Raw genomic sequence first — 22576 nt, 5'->3', positions numbered from 1 at the left:
AAACTTTTTTTGCTCGTATCTCCTAAACTAAGCGCCCTAGAGCGAAAAGGGGGTTAATTTGTGACCACCCCCAAAAATCAAAAATTCCATCGAAATCTTAAAAAAATTCACATTTTATATGAAAAACTTCTTGTACTCAATAGTAAAATAAAACAATAAAACCTAAGAAATTTTTTTTTTGTCATAATTTGGTAATTTTGTGGTAATGTTATCTTAAAATTATGGTAGATTATTATTGGTTCGTGTGGCAACCGTTAGCCCAAGCCGTATCACAGAATGATCCTCGTGGTTCTCCACCTCCACACTGAGATCATGTTGGACTTTTTGGTTTTAGTTGCAATGAATCCTTGCGGATTAAACTTCAAGTTTTGTGCGGAAATTTGTATTCATTGATTTTGATTTGATCAAATAAGAGATTAAGCGTAGAAGAACATAATACAATTAAAAACAACTCTTTTTATTTAAAAACAAAATGTCTCGTTTTAATGACATAAAAAAAGAAACATGTAAAAAAAATCAATTTCGGGGAATGAATCATGCTTCATCTGGACGAGGACGTTTAGGAATGGCTCCCGTTGATGGGCTCAGTTGTGGTCTTGCTTCAGCAGAATGTTTCTGTTCTTTTCTGAAATAAAAAGTTTAAATTATTGCCAGTGGAGATATTCTATGTGTGTGTGGGTGGACGTGACAGCTTTTCACATCGTATTCTTTAAGGAATAAACAGTTTTACAAAAAAGTGCATTTTTTTTAAGTGAGTTTTAGTCACATCATAATTTTACTAAATTAATGTTTGTAAAAAAAATATTTTGGCGCTCACTGTGTATGTAAATACTATAAACGTGATTTTTAATTTAGGTATATTATTCTGCTTTTTCTGCGTACCTGAATTTAGTGGCGGCATATAAAGCACCATCTGGCGTGGTCAACTGTGCTAAAAATTCATCTTTAATAAGGGGACCACTTAAGGACTCATCGTCATGTGAAAAATGGACTAGAGCATTAGGAACAAAATCCAATTCCAATAATGTTTTATTAGGATCCAATTTCGTTTTGGGAGGTATGGTGACTGAAATAGAAATGCAATAGAAATTAAATATAATTTTCAAATGAAATTATTATACGCACATAAATAACTGGGTTGTTCTGGATTGTTTAGAAATGGCTTAATAAATTCCATAACATCACATATCGTATCAATAGGCTTAAACATTCCCTGAAGAACATGGCGATCAGGAAACTGTATACGGATTACGCAATTTTTATATTGTGATATCTTTTTCAACATTATATTATTATTTTCAATTTCTCTTAATTTTTCTGTTAGCAAAGGAGCATCTTCATCGCCGGATGCAATTTTGCGCAAATCTCTTAAAACCAATTTTAAGTCATTTACTGTCAAATCATAAAATGAATCGGGTAAATCTTCAATTTGTGTCTGAGCAGCATCCATAGAATAAATTAAAGCATTACGTTCGCCAATCTGAAAAAGCCATTAATATGATTTTCGTTATAATTGCAAATTTATTAGAATGTCATACCACATGGTATTCCGGTTCAACTTCAAAACAACTAGACATGTCTTCCTCATTCTCGGATTTGCTGCCCTTAGGTGTTTGCATCGAACGACCTGGAGCATCACCCCAATCATATTTAGGTTTTTCTGACTCTTCTTCCTTATTTATAGAATCTCCAGAGGTCGATTTATCTTCATTGCTTTTTGATTTATTTTCCTCGGCTTCTGCAGATTTCTTCAAAGATTTGAACAAATCTTTTGTGATAGCAAAACCACCGCCTCCTCCAACTTTGCTGCTTTTGGGCTTTTCATCGTCATTTTCATCATTTTTCTTTTCCGCCTTGGGCACTGGTGGTGTGTAAACCATAGCCTGGCTATGAAGGTGGAAAATAGAATCTATATTAATAAATTTAAGTGGGCGCATAATAATGTCACTTTACGTTTTTAGCTCCTCCTCTTTCTTGTTTGTCAAACGTAGCAGAGCCTTTCCCTCTAATATTCCTAACGACTTTAGGGTAGTAGAAGCAATATTTTCTGTTCCCACTATGGTCTGACGCATATATACTACTACAGGACTTTCATATTTGGCTAGTTCATCACTTGCCACTTGTTTCAGTACGTCTAATAAATTGACTGTTGATTGAAATCGGCCCTGTTTACGCGAGCCGTCTTCCAGCTGCACACAAATGTCAACATCCGCAACACTGCGTTTCTTATTGGTTTGCGACATTTCCAATTGGCAATTATTTGGCAGCCCACTAAAACGAAATGGTTGTGACAGAGATATCTCCTTGTTGTGGAATGTCAATGTATAATCCTCGCTGTTGAAGTTATGCTTTGAGCATAATGTTTCCAATACTTCAAGAAGTGTGGTATTTGGTGTTACTTTAATAACTTGTCTCCGTCCATTTGGAGCTAAAATTGTAACTTTGGATTCCATAACTAAATTAAAAAAATCCTGTGCCCTATGTTGACTTGCAAAAATCGAAAAGTTGTAAACAAATTTGCAAAACAAACCACTGACAAATGACAAAATTGACAGATCGAAATTAACCGGCCGTAAGAAAACAAAGTCGAATTTTTTGAAATGACAACGACGTCGTGCATTCATATTCGTCTGCAAAAATACGTTTTCTCGTACTTTATGCGCTTTACAGACTATCAGTTATTCCGGACGACTGTGCTCGTGTCGAACATATCCCATATATTGTGCACGTTATAAGGCTTAAGGGCACCTTATACGGTTGGATAAACCCTGCGACACAACACGTTGCGGCGACAAATCCGATAGTATAAGGTCGTGTTCGGTTGTCGCGGGGACGTGTTGGCATAAAATCAAAACAACTTTGATTTTGTCTGGTTGGGTGGTACAAATCATTGAGTGTACACCCCCTAGGGGATGTTCGACAAACATTATCAAAGACAAATTTATTTTTACATTAAAAACAGGCATTTCTGCAATGAAATTAGTGATGGATCGCCAATTCTGGTTGAAAATTAAAGAAATATATAAATCTAAACCAGTATTGTGGCAAAAACGTGGAAAAATTCCACTTCCAAGTATTTTGAAATTCATCATGTATTTTGAAATTCATCATGTAATTTGTAATATATTAAATGTGGATTACTTCAGGAATTATTGTTTTGACACATATACCAGGATTTTTTTATTATTTTCTTCCATTTTTTCAGTACAAAATGGTTTCACCCATAAATCTTCATACAACTTCATTGTTTGTTTATGCTTCTTCTTATTTTTTCATGTTGTTATCACATTTGTTCGTGCAGTGTAAGGGCAAAACTTGAACGAACACACAACAAATAGACGAACTTCTGTCGGAGTGTTTATCCGACCGTCTAAGTCCGCTTTAATCGATACTGCTCCAGGTTTATGGCATGTGTTACCATTTACCGATTATTTAGTCTGTAAAGCGCATTACAGAATATCAGTTATTCCGGACGGAATGTCGGTGTTTGTAAAGAATCTTACAGTGTGTCGGATCGATACGATTTGTCGGCGATGACTAAATAATCGGTAAATGTGTTATCGATCCCATAAACATGCAGCAGTATCGATTATGCCTTCGGACTTAACTTATATGTGCACAATATATGGGATATGTTCGACTGATTGAAAGTGCAAAAAAAACAATAATCATCAGAATTTTGTTTTCAAGTAATCAATTCAATAAGTACAAACAAATTAAAACTCAGCAACGCCCCTGCCAACATTTTTTGAATTTGGGGACTCTTTTGAGAATCCCCACTACGTCGAAAACAATCATATACGACATCAAAAACTCGTCGGAAAAGCGCCGTCACTATTGAGAAGTTGTACCACGCCAAGTTACTACAAAAATGTTTCGCATGAGTGCAATTATGAGGTGCCTTTATAGATCAATTTAGAACGACGCCAATAAGGGACCCTCCAAACAATCAGAAAAAGTGCATTTTAAGATAGTTGTAAAAGAATCATTGTGGTCGAGTAAAACACGTTTGTTTAGATATTTATTAATTTGATTAAACATTTACAAATTCTTAAAAATATAACATTTATACCACTATCACATTACATTTAACATAATTTTTGGCATTAATGATGATGTTGAGTTACAAGTAGCGAGTTACATGTTGCTGCGTCTATCAACCAGTGTTTTTATTCCATGGAGGCAGTGTGTCTGTAAAATATCTGAAAAACAATCACTTTATTCCATTTGGAAAATCACCAAATTGTTCACCAATATACCTTTCACAATTTTAAGCGTATAATCTATGTTTTCAGAACTTTATTTTCGTTTTTATTTAATTAAAATATAACAAGCTGGTTGCGCTTGGCGTTTCACAAAAAAATGGCTTTTTTAACAGTAGGGATGGCAAATTACTTGCATGTACTTTTTGATGTACCTTTTCATGATGGTTGAAGTGACATTTACGAGTCTGTGGTAACGATGAGGTTGAAATGGAACTTTGAAATGCTGGAAGGGGCCTAGAACCCGAGGCCATGTGCGCCATCTTTTTTTTATTTCTATAGAAAATTTTATTTCTATTGCAAATTTTGGGATAATATTATTTCTATAAAAAATTGTATTTGTATAGGACATTTTGTCAAAATTTTATTTCTATAGAAAATTTTGTCGAAATTTTATTTCCATAAAAAATTTTATCGAAATTTTATTTTCATAGAAAATTTTGTCATTTTATTGTTTTTTTTTTTATTTCAGCTTAAAACCATTCATTGACTAAATTACAAGTTTAGCTTAACCACCAGGGGAAAAGAATGTTTGTCAAATTTATTTGGGCAAAGCCCTATAGACTGCAAGATGGTTGGATGGACGCACGATTCGGAATTACCACATTCCTCATCAGCATTCTCCACTTGCAGCAACACTATCAACCAATTACCAGAATAAATTCAGGCTGTTCATTAAACCCAACAATGAATCACACCAAAAAATTTGTCAAAATTTTATTTTTATAGAAAATTTTGTCAAAATGTAATTTATCTTGCATCGGCCTTACGGCTTTAAATTACAAAATTGAGCAAATAAATGAAATGAAAAAAAAAAATTTATTTCTATAGAAAATTTTGTCAAAATTGTATTCCTATAGATTTTTTTATTGAATATGTGTGAAAAGGAATATTTCGCAAAATCCACCAAAACGTCAAGAATTCTACAAATCTACCAAACATTTTTGGTAGAATTCTATCAACTGTGGCAACCGTGGACTCAAGACGAATTATGCTAATAGGTTTTCGAGCCTGAAACAGCTTTTAAATGAATTAATATTTCAGTTTTGAGAATATTTCATAAAACCATAACCGTCGTCATATATCCCAATAAACACAGGATGAGCGTTTTTCAAATGCAACACCTCTTCAGTTTGAGGGTAAATATAATTTTCAACATAAATTCAACTTGACTTGAAAAAGCTCATCTTCAATACATCTTCAAGTTGTTTGCGAATTACAACCAATTTGGCAAAATGTTGACGAAAACTTTGAAAATGTGTTGTAGATAATTGAAGAAAACGTTGACAAAACACTACCCTGAAATGCAACGAAAAAACCACATGGTTTTTAATACTACTTTGGACAACAAAGTTCGTGGAAGAAATACAAAAATGTGGAAATTTTTTAATAATCAATTGAAATTGCTTATAATAATTGGTAAGTAAAATTAAAACACGAAATGAAAACTTTAAGGAAGTCACTAAACTCAAATCTCTTTGCAGAAGACTAAAATATTTGGATGCTGATTCTTGGACACATTAAGAGGCTGGCCGATGAACAATGGTAGTGGCTTATCGAGAAGAGAAAGTTTCCATAAATCAAAGTGCAACCAAAAAAACTTGGTATTTATGCTTTTCCATATCAACAACTACTGGATGATAATTCGCATCACATCGATAGTTTAATTTACATCGCATCATCGGTTTAATTTGTTATTTTGTGAATTGAAATTGCTGGAAATTTATTCCAATTATCTGGTCATCAAGTTCCTGAAAATTGCCAGTATTTTAATAACAACAATTTTGTAACACCAACGTTCTTGAGGAAATCACGAAGTACGTGGTCAGTTGGAAGAAATACAAATTGGTAAGTCAAAATAAAAAGTGAAATGAAAACATAATGGAAATCACAAAACTCGATTGTTATGCAGAAAACTAAAATCATTGGATGGTATATTCTTGGAAGATGTTGGCCGATGAAAAACCAATGAAGGAAACAACAAAGAAAAGTTTTCAGAAAACTTATAAAGTGCAACCAATTAAAACAAAGTGCAACAATTCCTATATCAAGAACTTCTGGATGAAAATGTGCATTACATCAATTTACATCCCGTCATCAGGTTGATATTTTGTGATTTCCTCTTGCTGGAATCTATTCTAACACACAAGCCAGCAAGTTCCTCGATAGTAATTATTTCAAATTGCCAGCATATTAATTAATAGTTATTTGACACCAACATTATAGAGGAAATGGAATTATACGTGTAAAAATGTTTACGATATTTAAAGTTGTATTCATAGTTTTATTTATTAATACGTTTAATAAGATAATTACATTTTGATTATCATTTTTATATATTATTAATGTTATTTTTAAGATTATTATATTTGTTAACGAAAAAAACAATAAAATTTACAAAATCCCTAGAAATTTAGTATTGACTTTCAGTTAGAACTTGGATTGACTTTCATACAAATTGTGGTTTGAAAGTATTCGCAACAATGCTAATTTTTTATTTTTCTCACGTTGAAAACTGTTTGAGAAATTATTGAGTAGCGGTGCATTTCAATTTGAGGATTACAATTGAGAAATTATTGCTATTGTGTTGAATTTTACTGTTGAGGGTAATGTCTGTTTTTTGTTGAGAACGCGATTTTCTCAACAATTTCTCAACTTGAATATTACCCTAATCCTTTGAAAAAATGTTTGAAAAATTATTGAATTTTAGTATTTTTCAAACGTTTGTGTTTATTGGGATATTTTTCCACTTTTAATTTAGAATCTTGGTGAACGAACCGAAACCAGTATGAGTTTGCCAATAATACTTTTATGTCAATTGGCGCACACATTACGTAGGGAAGAGATGTTTATTCCACGTTAAATTTTCATTGAATTCAAAATAGTTCAACGTTTTTTCATGTTTGCAACTACACCTCTAGTTAGTCAACATACGATACGATGGACATAGAGCATAGGCGTTACGAAACAGTTACGAAAGAGTAACTAAGTCTTTTCTTACAAAACAAAATTTTGTAGTGTTGTTTGTTTGGCTTGATTAAAAACAAAGGGAAAACGGCGTATCTACTGAGATTAGCTTTTTTAATATCAATTTTTAGCTCGACTATGGCTTGGCGATCAGTAGGAGCTAATAATGCCGATCTTATACGACAATTAAAAGGTAAACTATCCTGTTCGGATATTTCATAGAAGTATATAATATACGGCATTTCGAAATAGATTATGGTGTAATTGCGACAGAGGCTGTCGCTGCTAGCATGACAGCAACTGATAGAAAGTTCTATTCTCCGCGAAATCCTTATATGGATGCACCTCAGAGTATTGGGCATGGTGTTACTATATCAGCACCACATATGGTAAATTACAAATTATGGTCAATGTGGAAAATAAATACAAAGTAATATTGTGTTTAATACATAGCATGCATTTGCTTTGGAATACCTGCGTGACCATATGAAACCTGGAGTAAGAGTTCTTGATGTTGGTTCAGGATCTGGTTACCTTACGGCATGCTTTTGGCGTTATATTAAAGCACAAGGCGATCATGCCAATACAAGAATAGTGGGAATAGAACATCAACCAGAATTGGTTAAATTAAGTATTTCAAATCTTAATAACGACGATGAATCAATGTTAAAATCTGGGCAACTAATCATTCTTGGTAAGCTTTAAACTATTGTTTCTTTAAAGTATTTTCAGTGATTCTTTCTTTTAAGAGGGTGACGGGCGTAAGGGCTCTCCGGAAAACGCACCATTCAATGCAATTCATGTTGGAGCTGCAGCACCAGAAACACCCACTGCTTTGTTAGAACAATTGGCTAAAGGTGGACGTCTAATAGTACCAGTTGGACCTGAAGGTGGTGAGCAATACATGATGCAGGTAAATATATGCAATAAATATATGGATAAACATGTATTGATTCTACAATAATTTTGTAACATATTGCAGTACGATAAAGATGAGAATGGGAAGATACATAATACTCGTCTAATGGGAGTAATGTATGTTCCATTGACGGATTTAAAACGCTCATGACTTCTCCAAGCTTTTAAAATTATCGTTGTATTATTTTTATCTGGTATTATTATGTATCGATTTTGGAACTGGTTGAGCTGAACCTACGATTGAATCTACAATATTAGTTACACATATTTTAGTTTGATATTTTAAATATATTTTGAAAATCATAAGTATCTACATATACTTGTTTTGACGGTAATACGCGAAGGATACCCATATACCATTTTTCATGAAATAAATTTATAGATGGAAAGCAGAAATTTCGCTTTTCTTTTAATTTCAATTAAATTAATTTTATTCAATTGATTATAAATCAAAACATACATATTCCTGTAGTCTTGCCGAAATCTAGAGGAACAAGAAATTGCGCATCAATTGAGTTAATCTATCTGCTTTATATTGAACTTTTTTAATAAAGTAACAGCGAAAATTTCAATGCGAAAAGCTAACATGGTACTTACGCATAATGCACCGTACAGTCTATAAGTTATTCCGGATGGAATGTCTGTTTTTGAATAGAATCTTTGTGTATATTACTTTGGAGAATAATAAATGAAGTGAAATAAATGAAAAATGAAATGAATCTTACAGTGTGGCCCATAAACAAGCAGCAATATCGATTATGTCTTCGATCATAACTTATAGTGTAGCCAACATTTGGGATATGTGCGACACGAACACTCCCAATAAACACAAACGTTTGAAAAATACTAAAATTCAATAATTTTTCAAACATTTTTTCAAAGGATTAGGGTAATATTCAAGTTGAGAAATTGTTGAGAAAATCGCGTTCTCAACAAAAAACAGACATTACCCTCAACAGTAAAATTCAACACAATAGCAATAATTTCTCAATTGTAATCCTCAAATTGAAATGCATCGCTACTCAATAATTTCTCAAACAGTTTTCAATGTGAGAAAAATAAAAAACTAGCATTGTTGCGAATACTTTCAAACCACAATTTGTATGAAAGTCAATCCTAGTTCCAACTGAAAGTCAATACTAAACTTCTAGGGATTTTGTAAATTTTATTATTTTTTCGTTAACAAATATAATAATCTTAAAAATAACATTAATAATATATGAAAATAATAATATTATACCAATCAAAATGTAATTATCTTATTAAACGTATTAATAAATAAAACTATGAATACAACTTTAAATATCTTAAACATTTTTACATGTATAATTCCATTTCCTCCATAATGTTGGTGTCATTAATATGCTGGCAATTTGAAATATTTACTATCGAGGAACTTGCTGGCTTGTGTGTTAGAATAGATTCCAGCAAGAGGAAATCACAAAATATCAAACTGATGACGGGATGTAAATTGATGTAATGCACATTTTCATCCAGAAGTTCTTGATATAGGAATTGTTGCACTTTGTTTTAATTGGTTGCACTTTGTAAGTTTTCTGAAAACTTTTCTTTGTTGTTTCCTTCATCGGTTTTTCATCGGCCAACATCTTCCAAGAATATACCATTCAATGATTTTAGTTTTCTGCAAAACAATCGAGTTTTGTGATTTCCATTATGTTTTCATTTCACTTTTTATTTTGACTTACCAACTTGTATTTCTTCCAACTGACCACGTACTTCGTGATTTCCTCAAGAACGTTGGTGTTACAAAATTGTTGTTATTAAAATACTGGCAATTTTCAGGAACTTGATGACCAGATAATTGGAATAAATTTCCAGCAATTTCAATTCACAAAATAACAAATTAAACCGATGATGCACATTTTCATCCAGAAGTTCTTGATATAGGAATTGTTGCACTTTGTTTTAGTTGGTTGCACTTTGTAAGTTTTCTGAAAACTTTTCTTTGTTGTTTCCTTCATCGGTTTTTCATCGGCCAACATCTTCCAAGAATATACCATTCAATGATTTTAGTTTTCTGCAAAACAATCGAGTTTTGTGATTTCCATTATGTTTTCATTTCACTTTTTATTTTGACTTACCAATTTGTATTTCTTCCAACTGACCAGGTACTTCGTGATTTCCTCAAGAACGTTGGTATTACAAAATTGTTGTTATTAAAATACTGGCAATTTTCAGGAACTTGATGGCCAGATAATTGGAATAAATTTCCAGCAATTTCAATTCACAAAATAACAAATTAAACCGATGATGCGATATAAATTAAACTATCGATGTGATGCGAATTATCATCCAGTAGTTGTTGATATGGAAAAGCATAAATACCAAGTTTTTTGGTTGCACTTTGATTTATGGAAACTTTCTCTTCTCGATAAGCCACTACCATTTTTCATCGGCCAGCCTCTTAATGTGTCCAAGAATCAGCATCCAAATATTTTAGTTGTCTGCAAAGAGATTTGAGTTTAGTGACTTCCTTCAAGTTTTCATTTCGTGTTTTAGTTTTACTTACCAATTATTATAAGCAATTTCAATTGATTATTAAAAAATTTCCACATTTTTGTATTTCTTCCACGAACTTTGTTGTCCAAAGTAGTATTGAAAACCATGTGGTTTTTTCGTTGCATTTCAGGGTAGTGTTTTGTCAAAGTTTTCTCCAATTATCTTCAACACATTTTCAAAGTTTTCGTCAACATTTTGCCAAATTGGTTGTAATTCGCAAACAATTTGAAGATGAATTGAAGATGAGCTTTTTCAAGTCAAGTTGAATTTATGTTGAAAATGATATTTACCCTCAAACTGAAGAGGTGTTGCATTTGAAAAACGCTCATCCTGTGTTTATTGGGCTGTCGTCCGGATAAACTTATAGTGTGGACGGCGTGTAAAGAGGGACCTAATAATTGCACTCATGCAATGCAGGCTGTTTATAATCGATAACTGTCCACCGCCGAAGAGACAATCGACTTAGCCGTCAACCGCCGGAGGCAAATATTTAGTATCAGCTGCTGTGAACAAAAATGTGTCGGCTTCATTCTTTGTTCTGAACGGCGCTAAAATCAAAACAAAGTTGTTGAACAAATTTTCTTACAATCTAAACGGCCCATAAAGTTTTCTTTCAACGATTATTTACTATTGGATTTTGAGTACAAGTGTAACCAGTAACCAATAAACACAAGCCGAGCCATTGCCAATAGTGTAGTTTATTTACTCAAATTCGTGAAGAAAAAGTGTTGGGAAAATGACCACAGTTAATATAAATACACGAAAAAGTCCCAATGTTCTGAAAAAACAGGGCACTGACCAGTGGGTAAAATTAAATGTGGGTGGTCAATATTTTCTTACAACAAAAACAACACTATCCCGTGATCCCAATTCATTCTTGTCACGGTTAATTCAGGAGGACTGTGATTTAATATCAGATCGGGTAAGTAGTAATAGATGCTAAATATAAATCTACAAGAATATCGTAAACAGAATATGCTGCTGTCATAGGTAGAAACAGAACCCACTCACTCGTCTTAACACAAATGCCACCAAACCACCACCCACCCATCCACCCAAATCCAAATTTATGTATGGTGTGTGTATCAGAATGTAATTTACTTATGATAACTGTAATTATGCATCCCGTTCTTATTAACCACCAATGACAACGATGATGAGGCTAATGGCAATGGTGATAACAGTGTTTAATGGTTAATTTACTGTCAGTGTTCTGTCAATTGTAATCTAATCAATTTTCCATGTTTCCTTTCTCCTTTGCATAGACAGCAATGACGTCGCCTTAGTTTATGCACAAACACAGTGCGCCTTCCAAATACAAAAGAATGTATTCCAGTGGGTGTCTCTTGTTTTTCTTTTTTGCCAGCTAAATGATTCATTTTGTTTTATTTGATTTGTGTATTATTAACTAAATGCCATAAACAATAATCAAAAGCGCCTAACTACTACAAGTACGATGTTTGTATTCGACAAATTTTGTTTTGATTAAAGATAACATTAATTATTTATATAGTATTAATGGATCTGTATATGAATTATCCATAAATATGGGTAGTTCATTTACTTTTGTCGAAGATTGCAGCCAAATAGATCAATGATAACCAGATTGGTTATCAATTGGTGCTACTTGTATTATAGCCAATTTCTTTTTCATTATTTTTACAAGTCTGCAATTAAAATGAAGATTCGCATATCTAACATTCACACCGAAACAACATTGAAAGCCCCATTTATTAAAATATATTTCATTTTAAGCCCCACTTAATTATTATTTTTAACTTCTCTCTGGTTTATTTTAACTGAAAAAAATTTTAGCAGTTAGGTTCTTAACTGCCATTTGGAATATATTGGCAAGATGACAGCTATGTCCATTCGTAATATGCGCGTGAGTTGTTAGTTAATTACTTTCTTAGCTAGCTGACTTAGTGTTTTAAGTTGGATTGTTTGAAATAAATGTTTAGTTAAAAATTAAAAAAAATACCATCGCTTTTTTAATTGACTTAGGGCCGGTTTCTCAATGTCTTGTTATTATTTCTCGTGTTGATAAAACAGCTGATCCCATACAAAAATTTTACTAAGCGATGGTCTATCGTCCTGTTAAGTATTAATCGCAGGATGAGAATTATTCTTTTGAGTTTGATTAAAAAGTTAATTGCCTCAATTAATTTATTAATTGATAAAATTTTCCACTCCAATCCTTTTTTTAATTGGAAATATTTTACTTGTTCTTAAATCTAAATTAAAATTCTAATGCTAATAATCGTATATGGTCAATATTGGCTCGAATATAATGGATTAAATAAAAAAATATAAAAATTTAAATATTTATTTCAAATTTAAAATCTTATAGCCCATCCACATTAGGCTCGAAATCTACTAAAAGTGGATTTTAAATTCCCTTTTCTATAAGGAAATCTAGTTAAAGTGGATTTTGGAAGTGTAATGTGATTGAGGTATTAAATATCTAAACGCCTACATCTAAGTATCTAAGTGTAAAAAGTCTATTATATGGACTTTGTCAAATCTAGCTCGTGATCTGAGGACATTTAAACGAATTTGGGCTAATTTATTAGAAATGCTAAACCGCTTGTCCTGTGGCAAATTAAACTACGCCGTAAATTCCCCTAAGAGCTAAGTTTGACCCTCGAAAACCCCTCGAAGTCGGAGTCTGAATTCTCAGGATTTGGTGACAATACACTAAAAACAAAAATAGAAAGACATTTTTAAAACACAATTTTAAATTTAAACCATGATTTACTTAAACATTTGTCATCCCATGGAAGGGCTTGATTAAGTTATAAATGCATATTCATATAATAAACTTTTTATTAATAGCTATGTCAAAGATGCCTTGTATAATTTTCGGGAATATTTTTTTCCATGTTTAGGTTTAATAGATTTCATGAACATTTTTCTTGCTATTGATTTAATTTGTTTGTACCCCCATGTCAACTGCACCAACATATACCTACACATGACCTGTTTAGTAAACTTAATGGACTAACGAAAAAAAAACATAGTTCAAATAGAGTAGATTTGTGAAGGAAATGTATGGGAATGGCATTTTTAAAATTATGGGGGCAATACCTACCTATATATGCACAGCAAATGAATGTATGTGTGCATGGAAATGTGTGTACCGTTGTTTATACGAATTTGCAGTTTGTCTGTTTGATACTAGGTCGAGGTATTCATGCCCTACTAAATGCAAGAACCTTACGGGTAAAGATTGATGCTGTTAGTGTTTATTGTTGTTTTAAAGGTTATTACTATCTGTATATCATGACAAATATATTAATCCGAAATTTTTTTCTATCATTCCATTACAGGATGAAACTGGTGCCTATTTAATAGACAGAGATCCCAAATATTTTGCACCGGTTCTTAATTACTTACGCCATGGTAAATTAGTACTAGACGGTGTATCTGAGGAGGGAGTTCTTGAAGAGGCTGAATTTTATAATGTAACACAGCTGATAGCATTGCTCAAAGAATGCATTCATCACAGAGATCAAGTATGTTATAATGTACATATTTTCACTCAAGCTAAACAGACAATGGATATATTGTTCATTAAATTTGTTTACTTATGGTGTTATGTGTGTGTGTGTTGCTTGTTTAATCGATTCTTCATCACATCTTTGATCTATTTGGTTTTGTTTCTTTTTTCCTTTGCAGAGACCACAGTCAGATAAAAAACGTGTATATCGTGTTCTACAATGCCGAGAGCAAGAACTGACACAGGTTCGTTGAACTATATTTTTGTATGCTCAATTATAAGTAACATTTGTATTTGCTATTCAAATTTAAACATAGAAAACCTAATGGTGCTATCCAATAACACTTTATAATTATTCGTAAATAGTTAACAAACTGTATCTCCACTATGTATATGACCCTGGATTTTAAAAAGAGTAATGACTTTTTTTAAATAGAATAATGACTTTTTAGACAATACGATATATATGGGAGACACCGTATTGAACGCACGTTTCGGTATTACCACATTACTCATCAGCATCCTCTACTTGCAGCAAAACTATCAACCAATTATCAGAATAAATTCAGGCAGTTCACTAAACCCAAAGTGAACCGCACTTGAACCTTCCGAAAAAAGGTTTATGATAGCCGGCCCTTGCCGAAATAAATTTGTACAACAAAGGAAAAGAGATATGTTTGTACAAATTCATTTTCCGCAATGACCGGCTATCATAAACCTTTTTTCGGAAGGTTCAAGTGCGGTTCACTTTGGGTTTAGTGAACTGCCTGAATTTATTCTGATAATTAGTTGATAGTTTTGCTGCAAGTAGAGGATGCTGATGAGGAATGTGTTAATTCCGAAACGTGCGTCCATCCAACCATCTTGCAGTCTATAGGGCTTTGCCCAAATAAATTTGACAAACATTCTTTTCCTCTGTTGGTTAAGCTATTCTTGTAGTTTATAGTCAACGCAATGGTTTTAAAGCTGAGATCAAAACAAAAAATATGATTTTGTCAAAAATTTTAATCCTATCAACAATTTTGTCAAAATCTCATTTTTATAGAAAATTTGTCAAATTGTTTGCTATAGAAATTTTTGTAAAAATGTTATTCCTAGAGAAAATTTTGTCGAGATTTTTTCCTAGAAAAATGTCAAATTCCTATAGAAAAAGTTGTCAACATTTTATTCCTATAGAAAATTTTGTCAACATTTTATTCCAATAGAGAATTTTTTCACAATTTTATTCCGATAGAAAATTTTGTCAAAATTTTATTCCTATAGAAAATTTTGTCAAATATTTATTTCATAGAAAATTTTGTCAGAAATAAAAATTTGACAAAATTTTCTATAGAAATAAAATTTTGACAAAATTTCCTATAAAAATAAAATTTTGACAAAATTCTCTATAGAAATAAAGTTTTTACACAATTTTCTATAGAAATAAAATTTTGACAAAATCTTCTATAGAAATAAAATTTTGACAAAATTTTCTATAGAAATAAAATTATGATAAAATTTTCTATAGAAATAAAATTTTGACAAAATTTTCTATAGAAATAAAATTTTGACAAAATTTTCTACAGAAATATTGACAACATTTTTTATAGAAATAAAATTTTGTATAAAAAAAATTGACAACATTTTCTATAGAAATAAAATATTGACAAAATTTTCTATAGAAATAAAATATAAATTTTGACAAAATTCTCCATAGAAATAAAATTGTGATAAAACTTTTTACAGAAATAAAATTTTGACAAAATTTTCTATAGAAATAAAATTTTGACAATCTATCAAACAGTAAAAAATCTACCATTTTTGGTAGAAGAAAAAGTCGGATTCAATCACGAAATTATTTGATCCAATAAATTTTTTTAATTGAAATTGCTTCAATCATAAAAATTATAATATTAATCACAGAAGTAATTAGAAATAAAAAATATATTTGATTAAAAAATTAATTGATTTCTTCGACACTAATTTTTTAAATCCGTCCAATTACAATTTTAAAAGATTTGGGTGGTCAAGGTAAAGGTAAGGTAAGGTTAGGTGGCAGCCCGATGTATCAGGCACACTTAGACTATTCAGTCCATTGTGATACCACATTGGTGAATTAATTTGGGTGGTCAATTAATTTTTACTTGAGACAATCTATTATTTGTTGTACTTTTATAATTTTCCTTTTACATCAAATAATATTCTTGTAATATTACTGAATTTACTGATTGTAACTACAGTTGGATTTGAGTAAAAATTTAATGAATAATTGAATAATATACATACAGAAACCAATTATTTGCGAACAACATTTTCAATTATATTTTTAATTGAAACTAATTGTTTTATATAATTAAAATATTAATTGAGACAATTTATATTTTAATTGAAATTTTAAAAATCATCTTTTTAAATTACTATTTTTAATTTGATTAAAAAATATTCTATCAGTTATTTTTTTAATTGTCTACTTCACTTCAATCAACTTTTTAATAGGAAATATTTTGGTGATAATTTTTTCTGTATACTGTCTCAGATACCTTGGAAACATTCAATCAAAAATCTGCCAGCAGAAGATCGTGTATTATTTAACTTTTTTCTCCATGATAGTCCTTTAAGAGAATTGTTTATATATATGCTTTTCAAAATTTTAGATTTAGGTTTTCTATACATAAGTATCTAATAACATTTACTATTTTCTTCCTTCATTCAGATGATCTCAACACTCTCCGATGGCTGGCGATTTGAACAATTGATCACAGTTGGCACACAATATCAATTAAATTATGGAGCATTTGATAATAATGAATTCCTTTGTGTAGTCTCTAAAGAGTGTGGCACAACCCTAGGCAGAGAATTGGAACTAAATGACAGAGCTAAAGTATTGCAACAAAAAGGCTCCCGCATGTAAGATTAATAAAATTAGTAAATGTTCATATCTGATAATCATTTAAATGTATTTTAAGAAAACATAAACCGAAGGTTTTCAAATATTTTGTACTAGCGTTTATAATATTTTTATGCATAACATTGAAACATAGCTTTTTATTAAAAATATAACAGTAATAGTTTCGGAAAAACATATACATACATATAATTTAAATGTGGTAAAAACTATTCAAATGCTATTCTTAAGATTTTGTTTGCGATTAAATATCGTGTTTCTTCGATGGAGAGTTATTAAAAAATAAAACAAATATTTTTGTTTTATGTGTAATTCATAAATTATCTCTGTCCCTTAAATTTTAATTACTTCTTCTGTATAAAGCAATATGCGTCTTTAACTTCCTGATGGCCGAAAAGAATTTACCGTTTTTCTCATAGAGATTTGCAACTTGGTGCATAACTTTTTTACGCAATAAAATATTAACATATTGGCGGTCGCAGCCTTTCAAGTCATGTTCTTCGGCCTCTGTAATGAAATCAAATTATAAAAAGTCAAAATTTTCAGCAGATTTTTTTCTTTCAAATTAAAACGTATGACCACAACACGATAATTCCCATAATTAGATCCCTAATCTCCATAGTCTGATACCAGATTGTACACAAAATATAATCTTAAACATCGATATCAAAAACGTTTTCATACCCGTGTATGCATTAGAATGGTTTTGACCGCAGCTGTTAATATGTGTGTAAGTTCTTTCCGTTGTTTTTTTATTATTGAATATTATACTTAATTTTCTTAACAGCGCTTACTTTTTCCCCTATTATTAAGAAATTTATATTTACTTAAACATTTCTTTTCTTTACATGCTCTTATTTCGTTTAATGCTACAACAAACATATGCAGACTTGGAATTTAAAAGCAAACAAAAAAGAAAATATAAATCAAAATTCTACAACTTAGTAGACGCAAATAACACACCTACAACACACATATGTATTACTATGTTGTATTACCACCACGCCACGCCACGTCACGTCTCCACTTCTTTTTCCTCAAGAACACCTCCAAAGATCCCCTTCCAAAAATTTCGTTTTGTAATACATCCCAAATATAACACTAGCAACTAGTTTCAATCACAAGAAAAATTGCTGCGATTTTATCATAACTAAAACCCCCTGCCCTTCTGAAAAGAGCAACAAGAAACTACAAACACCAAAATGTTATAGAAACACGCGACATAAAAAAATCCTCAAAAACAAAACGTATCGTATAATCCATCTACAATTGGCACCATCATCAAACGGTATTAAAACTCGATTTTTATTACCATTGCTGTGTTAATATGACGGTTTTTTTTGGAAAGCATTCAATTTGCAAAGATAAAATATCGTATGGAAACCGAATAAATAGAAATTTTATTAGTTTCATATTTTTATTGAAATCTTATAATAAAGACATATACACAGACATACACAAATTTAAGACTTACCTTACATACATTACGTATAAAACAATTAAAAAAGAAAATAAATAAAAAAAAATCCATCATTGTTTTACAGAAAAAGCTATGGATTTGAATAATAACAGTTGAATAAAATAATTAAATAGATAATAAGTAATAAGTAATCGCTAGGGTATACTCGCTACACTCGTTAGTAATTGCGGATATTTTGAAATTTATATTATTTACCATTTGATTATTTATGTATAGTGTTAAACACCACCACCCACACCATTTCATCCCGTTTAAGATACCAATCCAAAAAAAAAATATTTTTATTAACTTGTATTAACCATAAATATATTTCAAGAATTTACTAAAATATATTTTTTTTAATACTTTTATAATTGATATCCTCTTTAATAAATGTTCGTAATTTTACTTCAATGAATTTTAATAATTATGAGATTATATATAAGAATTTGAAATACAGGAATCAGATTTCCATTTTTGTTCTTCTTTGGAGTAGTATCTAATTATGTTGTATGTACTACACAGAGTTGAGAATAAAAACATCAAATAAGGGCATATAATTTTTAAACATTTTCAAAAAAAATTAAAAAGGGGCTTTGATAAATTATTACAGTTGTAATTTGATAAACGAACGAACTTTTAAACAATGGACATATGTTTATGTTATCTCGCCTATATATTCCATATACCACCCAGCAAAAAAGCGTCACCAAAAAAGTAGTGAAAATGTTCTTTTTGCATCGGGCGATGGTGCAAAATTGGGGCAGAAGCGATGAATTTAACATGGGCTTGTCATTGGACGGATGTCCACTATTTCAACAGCTGTTGCATTGAATTTGCATCACTTCTTAAGGTGTGATACGAATTCAGTGTTCTGGATGCGGATTAAAAATTTTGTGATATTTTACCTACACACAATTTTTTTTTTTAATCCAATCACGAAATTAATTGATGAATTTTAATTGAAATGTCTTCAATCACAGAAATGATAGTATCAATTAAAAATTAATTGAAAGTCAATTAAAAAATTAATTGATACTATTAATTTTTGTGATTGATTTTTGTTTCAATTAAAAAAAATTTTTGAATCAATTAAATTTTTAATTGAATATTTTTTAAAACTCAAGACTTTAAGACTTTATTAGGTCGTATTTTTCATCACCGAATTTTTTACTGTTGGATTATAATTAAAAGTTCTTACTACTCAGCATGAATTCAGCATATATCACCAATTCATGCACTGAGTGATAGAAATGTTTAATTATATTCGAACAGTAAGAAATGCGGTGATGAAAAATACGACATGGGTCATCAAATGACCCCAACGTAGTATAAGGGTTAATTGGAAAAATTTTCGTGAAATTTTCAATGCATCCTAAGGGTATGGTCACTCTAGACAAATATTTGACAGAAATCAAAAACGAATTCGTCACCACAGCGGAACCAGCAATAATTTTTAGCTCATATTGGATACATAACATCACGAACTCCAAAAACTGTATTCAGCCAGATATTTCGAAAATGCTCCTGGAAAAAAGTTTGACACTCATTTCGGTCAAATATTTCCCTAGTGTGACCATACCATAACGTTTGACCTCAAAGTTGTAATTTTTCTTAAATGGATTTAACATTATTTTCGACAAAATTTGATTAATTTGTACCATTTTATTAATTTTTATTATATTTTTACCTTATTTGAAAAAAAAGAATTAAAATTACCCATTAAAAATATGAAAAAAGCTTGAATTCAATAACTTTCTTTGTGGTTAAAATAAAGACTATCTTTGGGAAGACATTTTTGGAAGGGCTTTTAAAGTCGTGCTTTTAGAAGAACTTCCAATTTTTTTTTTGCTGGGCAGTTAGAATCTTAAAAACTGAAAATGTTGAAGTTAAAGTTAACCGGAAAGACGATATTTACTTTTAGTTAAAGCCTAACGAATCTTCATGAAAATTGTGCAAATATGTAGCCTTAATACAAACCGTTCTTTTTGGCTTTTTTTAAGAATTTTGAAGCCATTCTAATTTAGACTCACAAACTGAAATATAGCAATTTTTTTAAATATTAGATTTTAGAAAATTGTTACAAGTATAAATAACAAAACAATATGAGCCATTATTATTTTAGATTTAAAAAAATCTACAAAAGGAAGGAATTTTTCTACTAGAGCTCGACCGAAGCGGGTTTTTCTGGCCGAAGCCGATGTTCGGCAAAAAAAAGCCATAATTGGCCGAAGCCGATTATTTTCCTCAAATTTGTAATAAAAGAAATTTGGTGTTTTTTTATTATTTTATTTTTTTTTTTCTTTATTTTATTTTCATTATGTAATTTGAAGCCACATTGCGGCCAATTTATGTAAATTACAATGGACTACTAATCAATATTAGAATATTTTTTAAACAAATGCATAAATACAACAATAAAAGGTAATTCATTTGATATTATAGTGACAAAACAAGATTTTTTTTTATAATTTTTTTACGTTTTAAGTTATACTGGGTGTTTTGACTGAGACAAATTCAACATTTGGACAATTCAATATCAAATAAATTATTCAAAAAGCTTCTGCTTCGGTTAATCGGCCTCTTGACGCCGAAGACCGATTCGTGGCCGATTATCGATTTTTGGCCGAATGCCGAAGCCGATGCTTCGGTCGAGCTCTATTTTCTACGAAGGAATATCTACTGTCTTTTAAATTATTTGGTACTTTAATTGACAACATAATATTTTCCTTGAAAGGCCGGTATGCACCTCTAGCGAAATTTTCGGTAGCAAAAATCTATTTAAGTCTACAACAAAAAAACAGGGCTGTGTACACAAATTTTAAACCAGCTAATCGCTTTTAAAAATTGTTAATATATGTTCCAAATATTCCTCAAATAAATTGTTTATTATTTACAGACCTTTTAAAACTTTTACGCACACAATGATTGTAATAAATTAAATGTTTGCTGCCAAAATATGCTTTTGACAACCCTGTTATTTTTTTCATTTTTTTTTTCATTTATTTGCTCAATTTTGTAATTTAAAGCCGTAAGGCCGATGCAAGATAAATTACAATAGAACTACTAATACAATACATATTATATTTTCATTAGAGGTGCGTACCAGCTTACGAAATTGAACGCTACCGAAAATTTCGTTAGCATAAATAGCAATGCATTTCTTATGGGAATGAAATTTTTCGCTAGAGGTGCATACCGGCCTGAAGTGTTAAAATTTTTTGTTTGCAGAAAATGTTTCAACAAACACTTTTATCTTACTCCCATTTTCTGAAAGCCCCGTTAAAACAAGGTTACTTAGCCAATTTTTAAACCGTACCACGGATATGCATATAATCCTGTCTATATAGTCGCACGTTAGTCTAGGACTTAACTGCTAAATAAGGTTTAGTGAAAATCTAACTGCAAAAAAACTATTTTCAATTTACATTTCGTCAACTGGCAGCTAAAACTAAACTGAGCTATATTAAAATGGTAATTAAATATACGATTTTTCTAAAAACACGCGATTTTTAACGATTTGTGGAATCTGTAAATACAGAAATAAGAAAGCAAATGTGTGATTTATAACAAAATATCAAGTTTTTGACCATGATGGATAATAAAATGTTTTATTGCCATTTTATCCAATATGCATTGAGACAATACCGCCGAAATTTGCATTATAGAATAAGAAGACGGCATCACACAGAACAGACACTGCCCCATGAGAAGTATTTAAAGCCGACAAACATATTTCTTTACATGGTGAAATAAATTTAAAATAAACTATGCAAAATTCTAATTATTTCCCGTCAACATTTCCAACTTCTTCTCCCAGAGTACAAAATGTTGGCGTTTGCAGAACAAAGATGTTTTCGAAAGTGCCATTATCTGGCGCTTTTGTTGTTAATTGAAGACGTTTCTTTTGCGGATAATGAATGTTGTTGGAGACGAATGTTGCAACAAAGACTTTTGCCTTCAAAGAAGCAACTTAAACAAGAAAGAAATCGTTATAGTTCTAAAATTTCCTTTCTGAGGAGGAAAATTTTCTGTCTTAAAAATGAAGCATTTGTCCACAGTTCAGA

General features: G+C 30.9%; 3 protein-coding genes and 3 long non-coding RNA genes across 7 annotated transcripts; 3 read left to right on the top strand and 3 right to left on the bottom strand.

Moving 5' to 3' along the window:
- Nucleotides 1–436: 436 nt before the first annotated feature.
- LOC142231960 (tether containing UBX domain for GLUT4) lies at nucleotides 437–2629 on the bottom strand. The gene is made up of 5 exons (XM_075302635.1): nucleotides 1954–2629; nucleotides 1539–1887; nucleotides 1126–1480; nucleotides 883–1066; nucleotides 437–625 (listed from the first exon to the last, which is right to left on the bottom strand). Exons 1-5 carry the CDS (start codon nucleotides 2622–2624, stop codon nucleotides 535–537), a joined length of 1650 nt encoding a protein of 549 aa, XP_075158750.1. The 5' UTR covers nucleotides 2625–2629; the 3' UTR covers nucleotides 437–534.
- A 1359-nt stretch (nucleotides 2630–3988) lies between these two features.
- On the bottom strand, nucleotides 3989–4498 carry LOC142231846 (uncharacterized). The gene is made up of 2 exons (XR_012720938.1): nucleotides 4260–4498; nucleotides 3989–4202 (listed from the first exon to the last, which is right to left on the bottom strand). It is a non-coding gene; the product is annotated as an uncharacterized LOC142231846 (long non-coding RNA).
- Nucleotides 4499–5366: 868 nt separating this feature from the next.
- LOC142229582 (uncharacterized) lies at nucleotides 5367–6674 on the top strand. The gene is made up of 3 exons (XR_012720434.1): nucleotides 5367–5681; nucleotides 5747–6110; nucleotides 6175–6674. It is a non-coding gene; the product is annotated as an uncharacterized LOC142229582 (long non-coding RNA).
- Nucleotides 6675–7262: 588 nt separating this feature from the next.
- Pcmt (Protein-L-isoaspartate (D-aspartate) O-methyltransferase) lies at nucleotides 7263–8732 on the top strand. Of its 2 annotated transcripts, XR_012720973.1 has the most exons (6): nucleotides 7263–7422; nucleotides 7482–7618; nucleotides 7683–7923; nucleotides 7979–8142; nucleotides 8212–8420; nucleotides 8541–8732. XR_012720973.1 is itself a non-coding variant. In XM_075302632.1 (5 exons), exons 1-5 carry the CDS (start codon nucleotides 7368–7370, stop codon nucleotides 8296–8298), a joined length of 684 nt encoding a protein of 227 aa, XP_075158747.1. In that variant the 5' UTR covers nucleotides 7263–7367; the 3' UTR covers nucleotides 8299–8460. The 2 variants fall into 2 exon arrangements, 1 of the variants encoding a protein (XP_075158747.1); XM_075302632.1 differs by lacking the exon at nucleotides 8541–8732 and having other exon boundaries at nucleotides 8212–8460.
- Nucleotides 8733–9292: 560 nt separating this feature from the next.
- On the bottom strand, nucleotides 9293–10985 carry LOC142231958 (uncharacterized). Its single transcript, XR_012720974.1, has 4 exons — nucleotides 10678–10985; nucleotides 10250–10612; nucleotides 9854–10185; nucleotides 9293–9789 (listed from the first exon to the last, which is right to left on the bottom strand). It is a non-coding gene; the product is annotated as an uncharacterized LOC142231958 (long non-coding RNA).
- Nucleotides 10986–11333: 348 nt separating this feature from the next.
- Nucleotides 11334–18917, top strand: inc (BTB/POZ domain-containing protein inc). Its single transcript, XM_075302633.1, has 5 exons — nucleotides 11334–11589; nucleotides 13997–14182; nucleotides 14346–14411; nucleotides 16859–17052; nucleotides 17939–18917. Exons 1-5 carry the CDS (start codon nucleotides 11404–11406, stop codon nucleotides 17949–17951), a joined length of 645 nt encoding a protein of 214 aa, XP_075158748.1. The 5' UTR covers nucleotides 11334–11403; the 3' UTR covers nucleotides 17952–18917.
- The last annotated feature ends 3659 nt before the right edge of the window (nucleotides 18918–22576 follow it).

This window comes from Haematobia irritans, chromosome 3 (assembly GCF_050003625.1).
Source record: "Haematobia irritans isolate KBUSLIRL chromosome 3, ASM5000362v1, whole genome shotgun sequence".
NCBI lineage: Eukaryota > Metazoa > Arthropoda > Insecta > Diptera > Muscidae > Haematobia > Haematobia irritans.
Note: the sequence above shows the minus strand (reverse complement) of the source record. Positions and strands in the feature narration are given on the sequence as shown.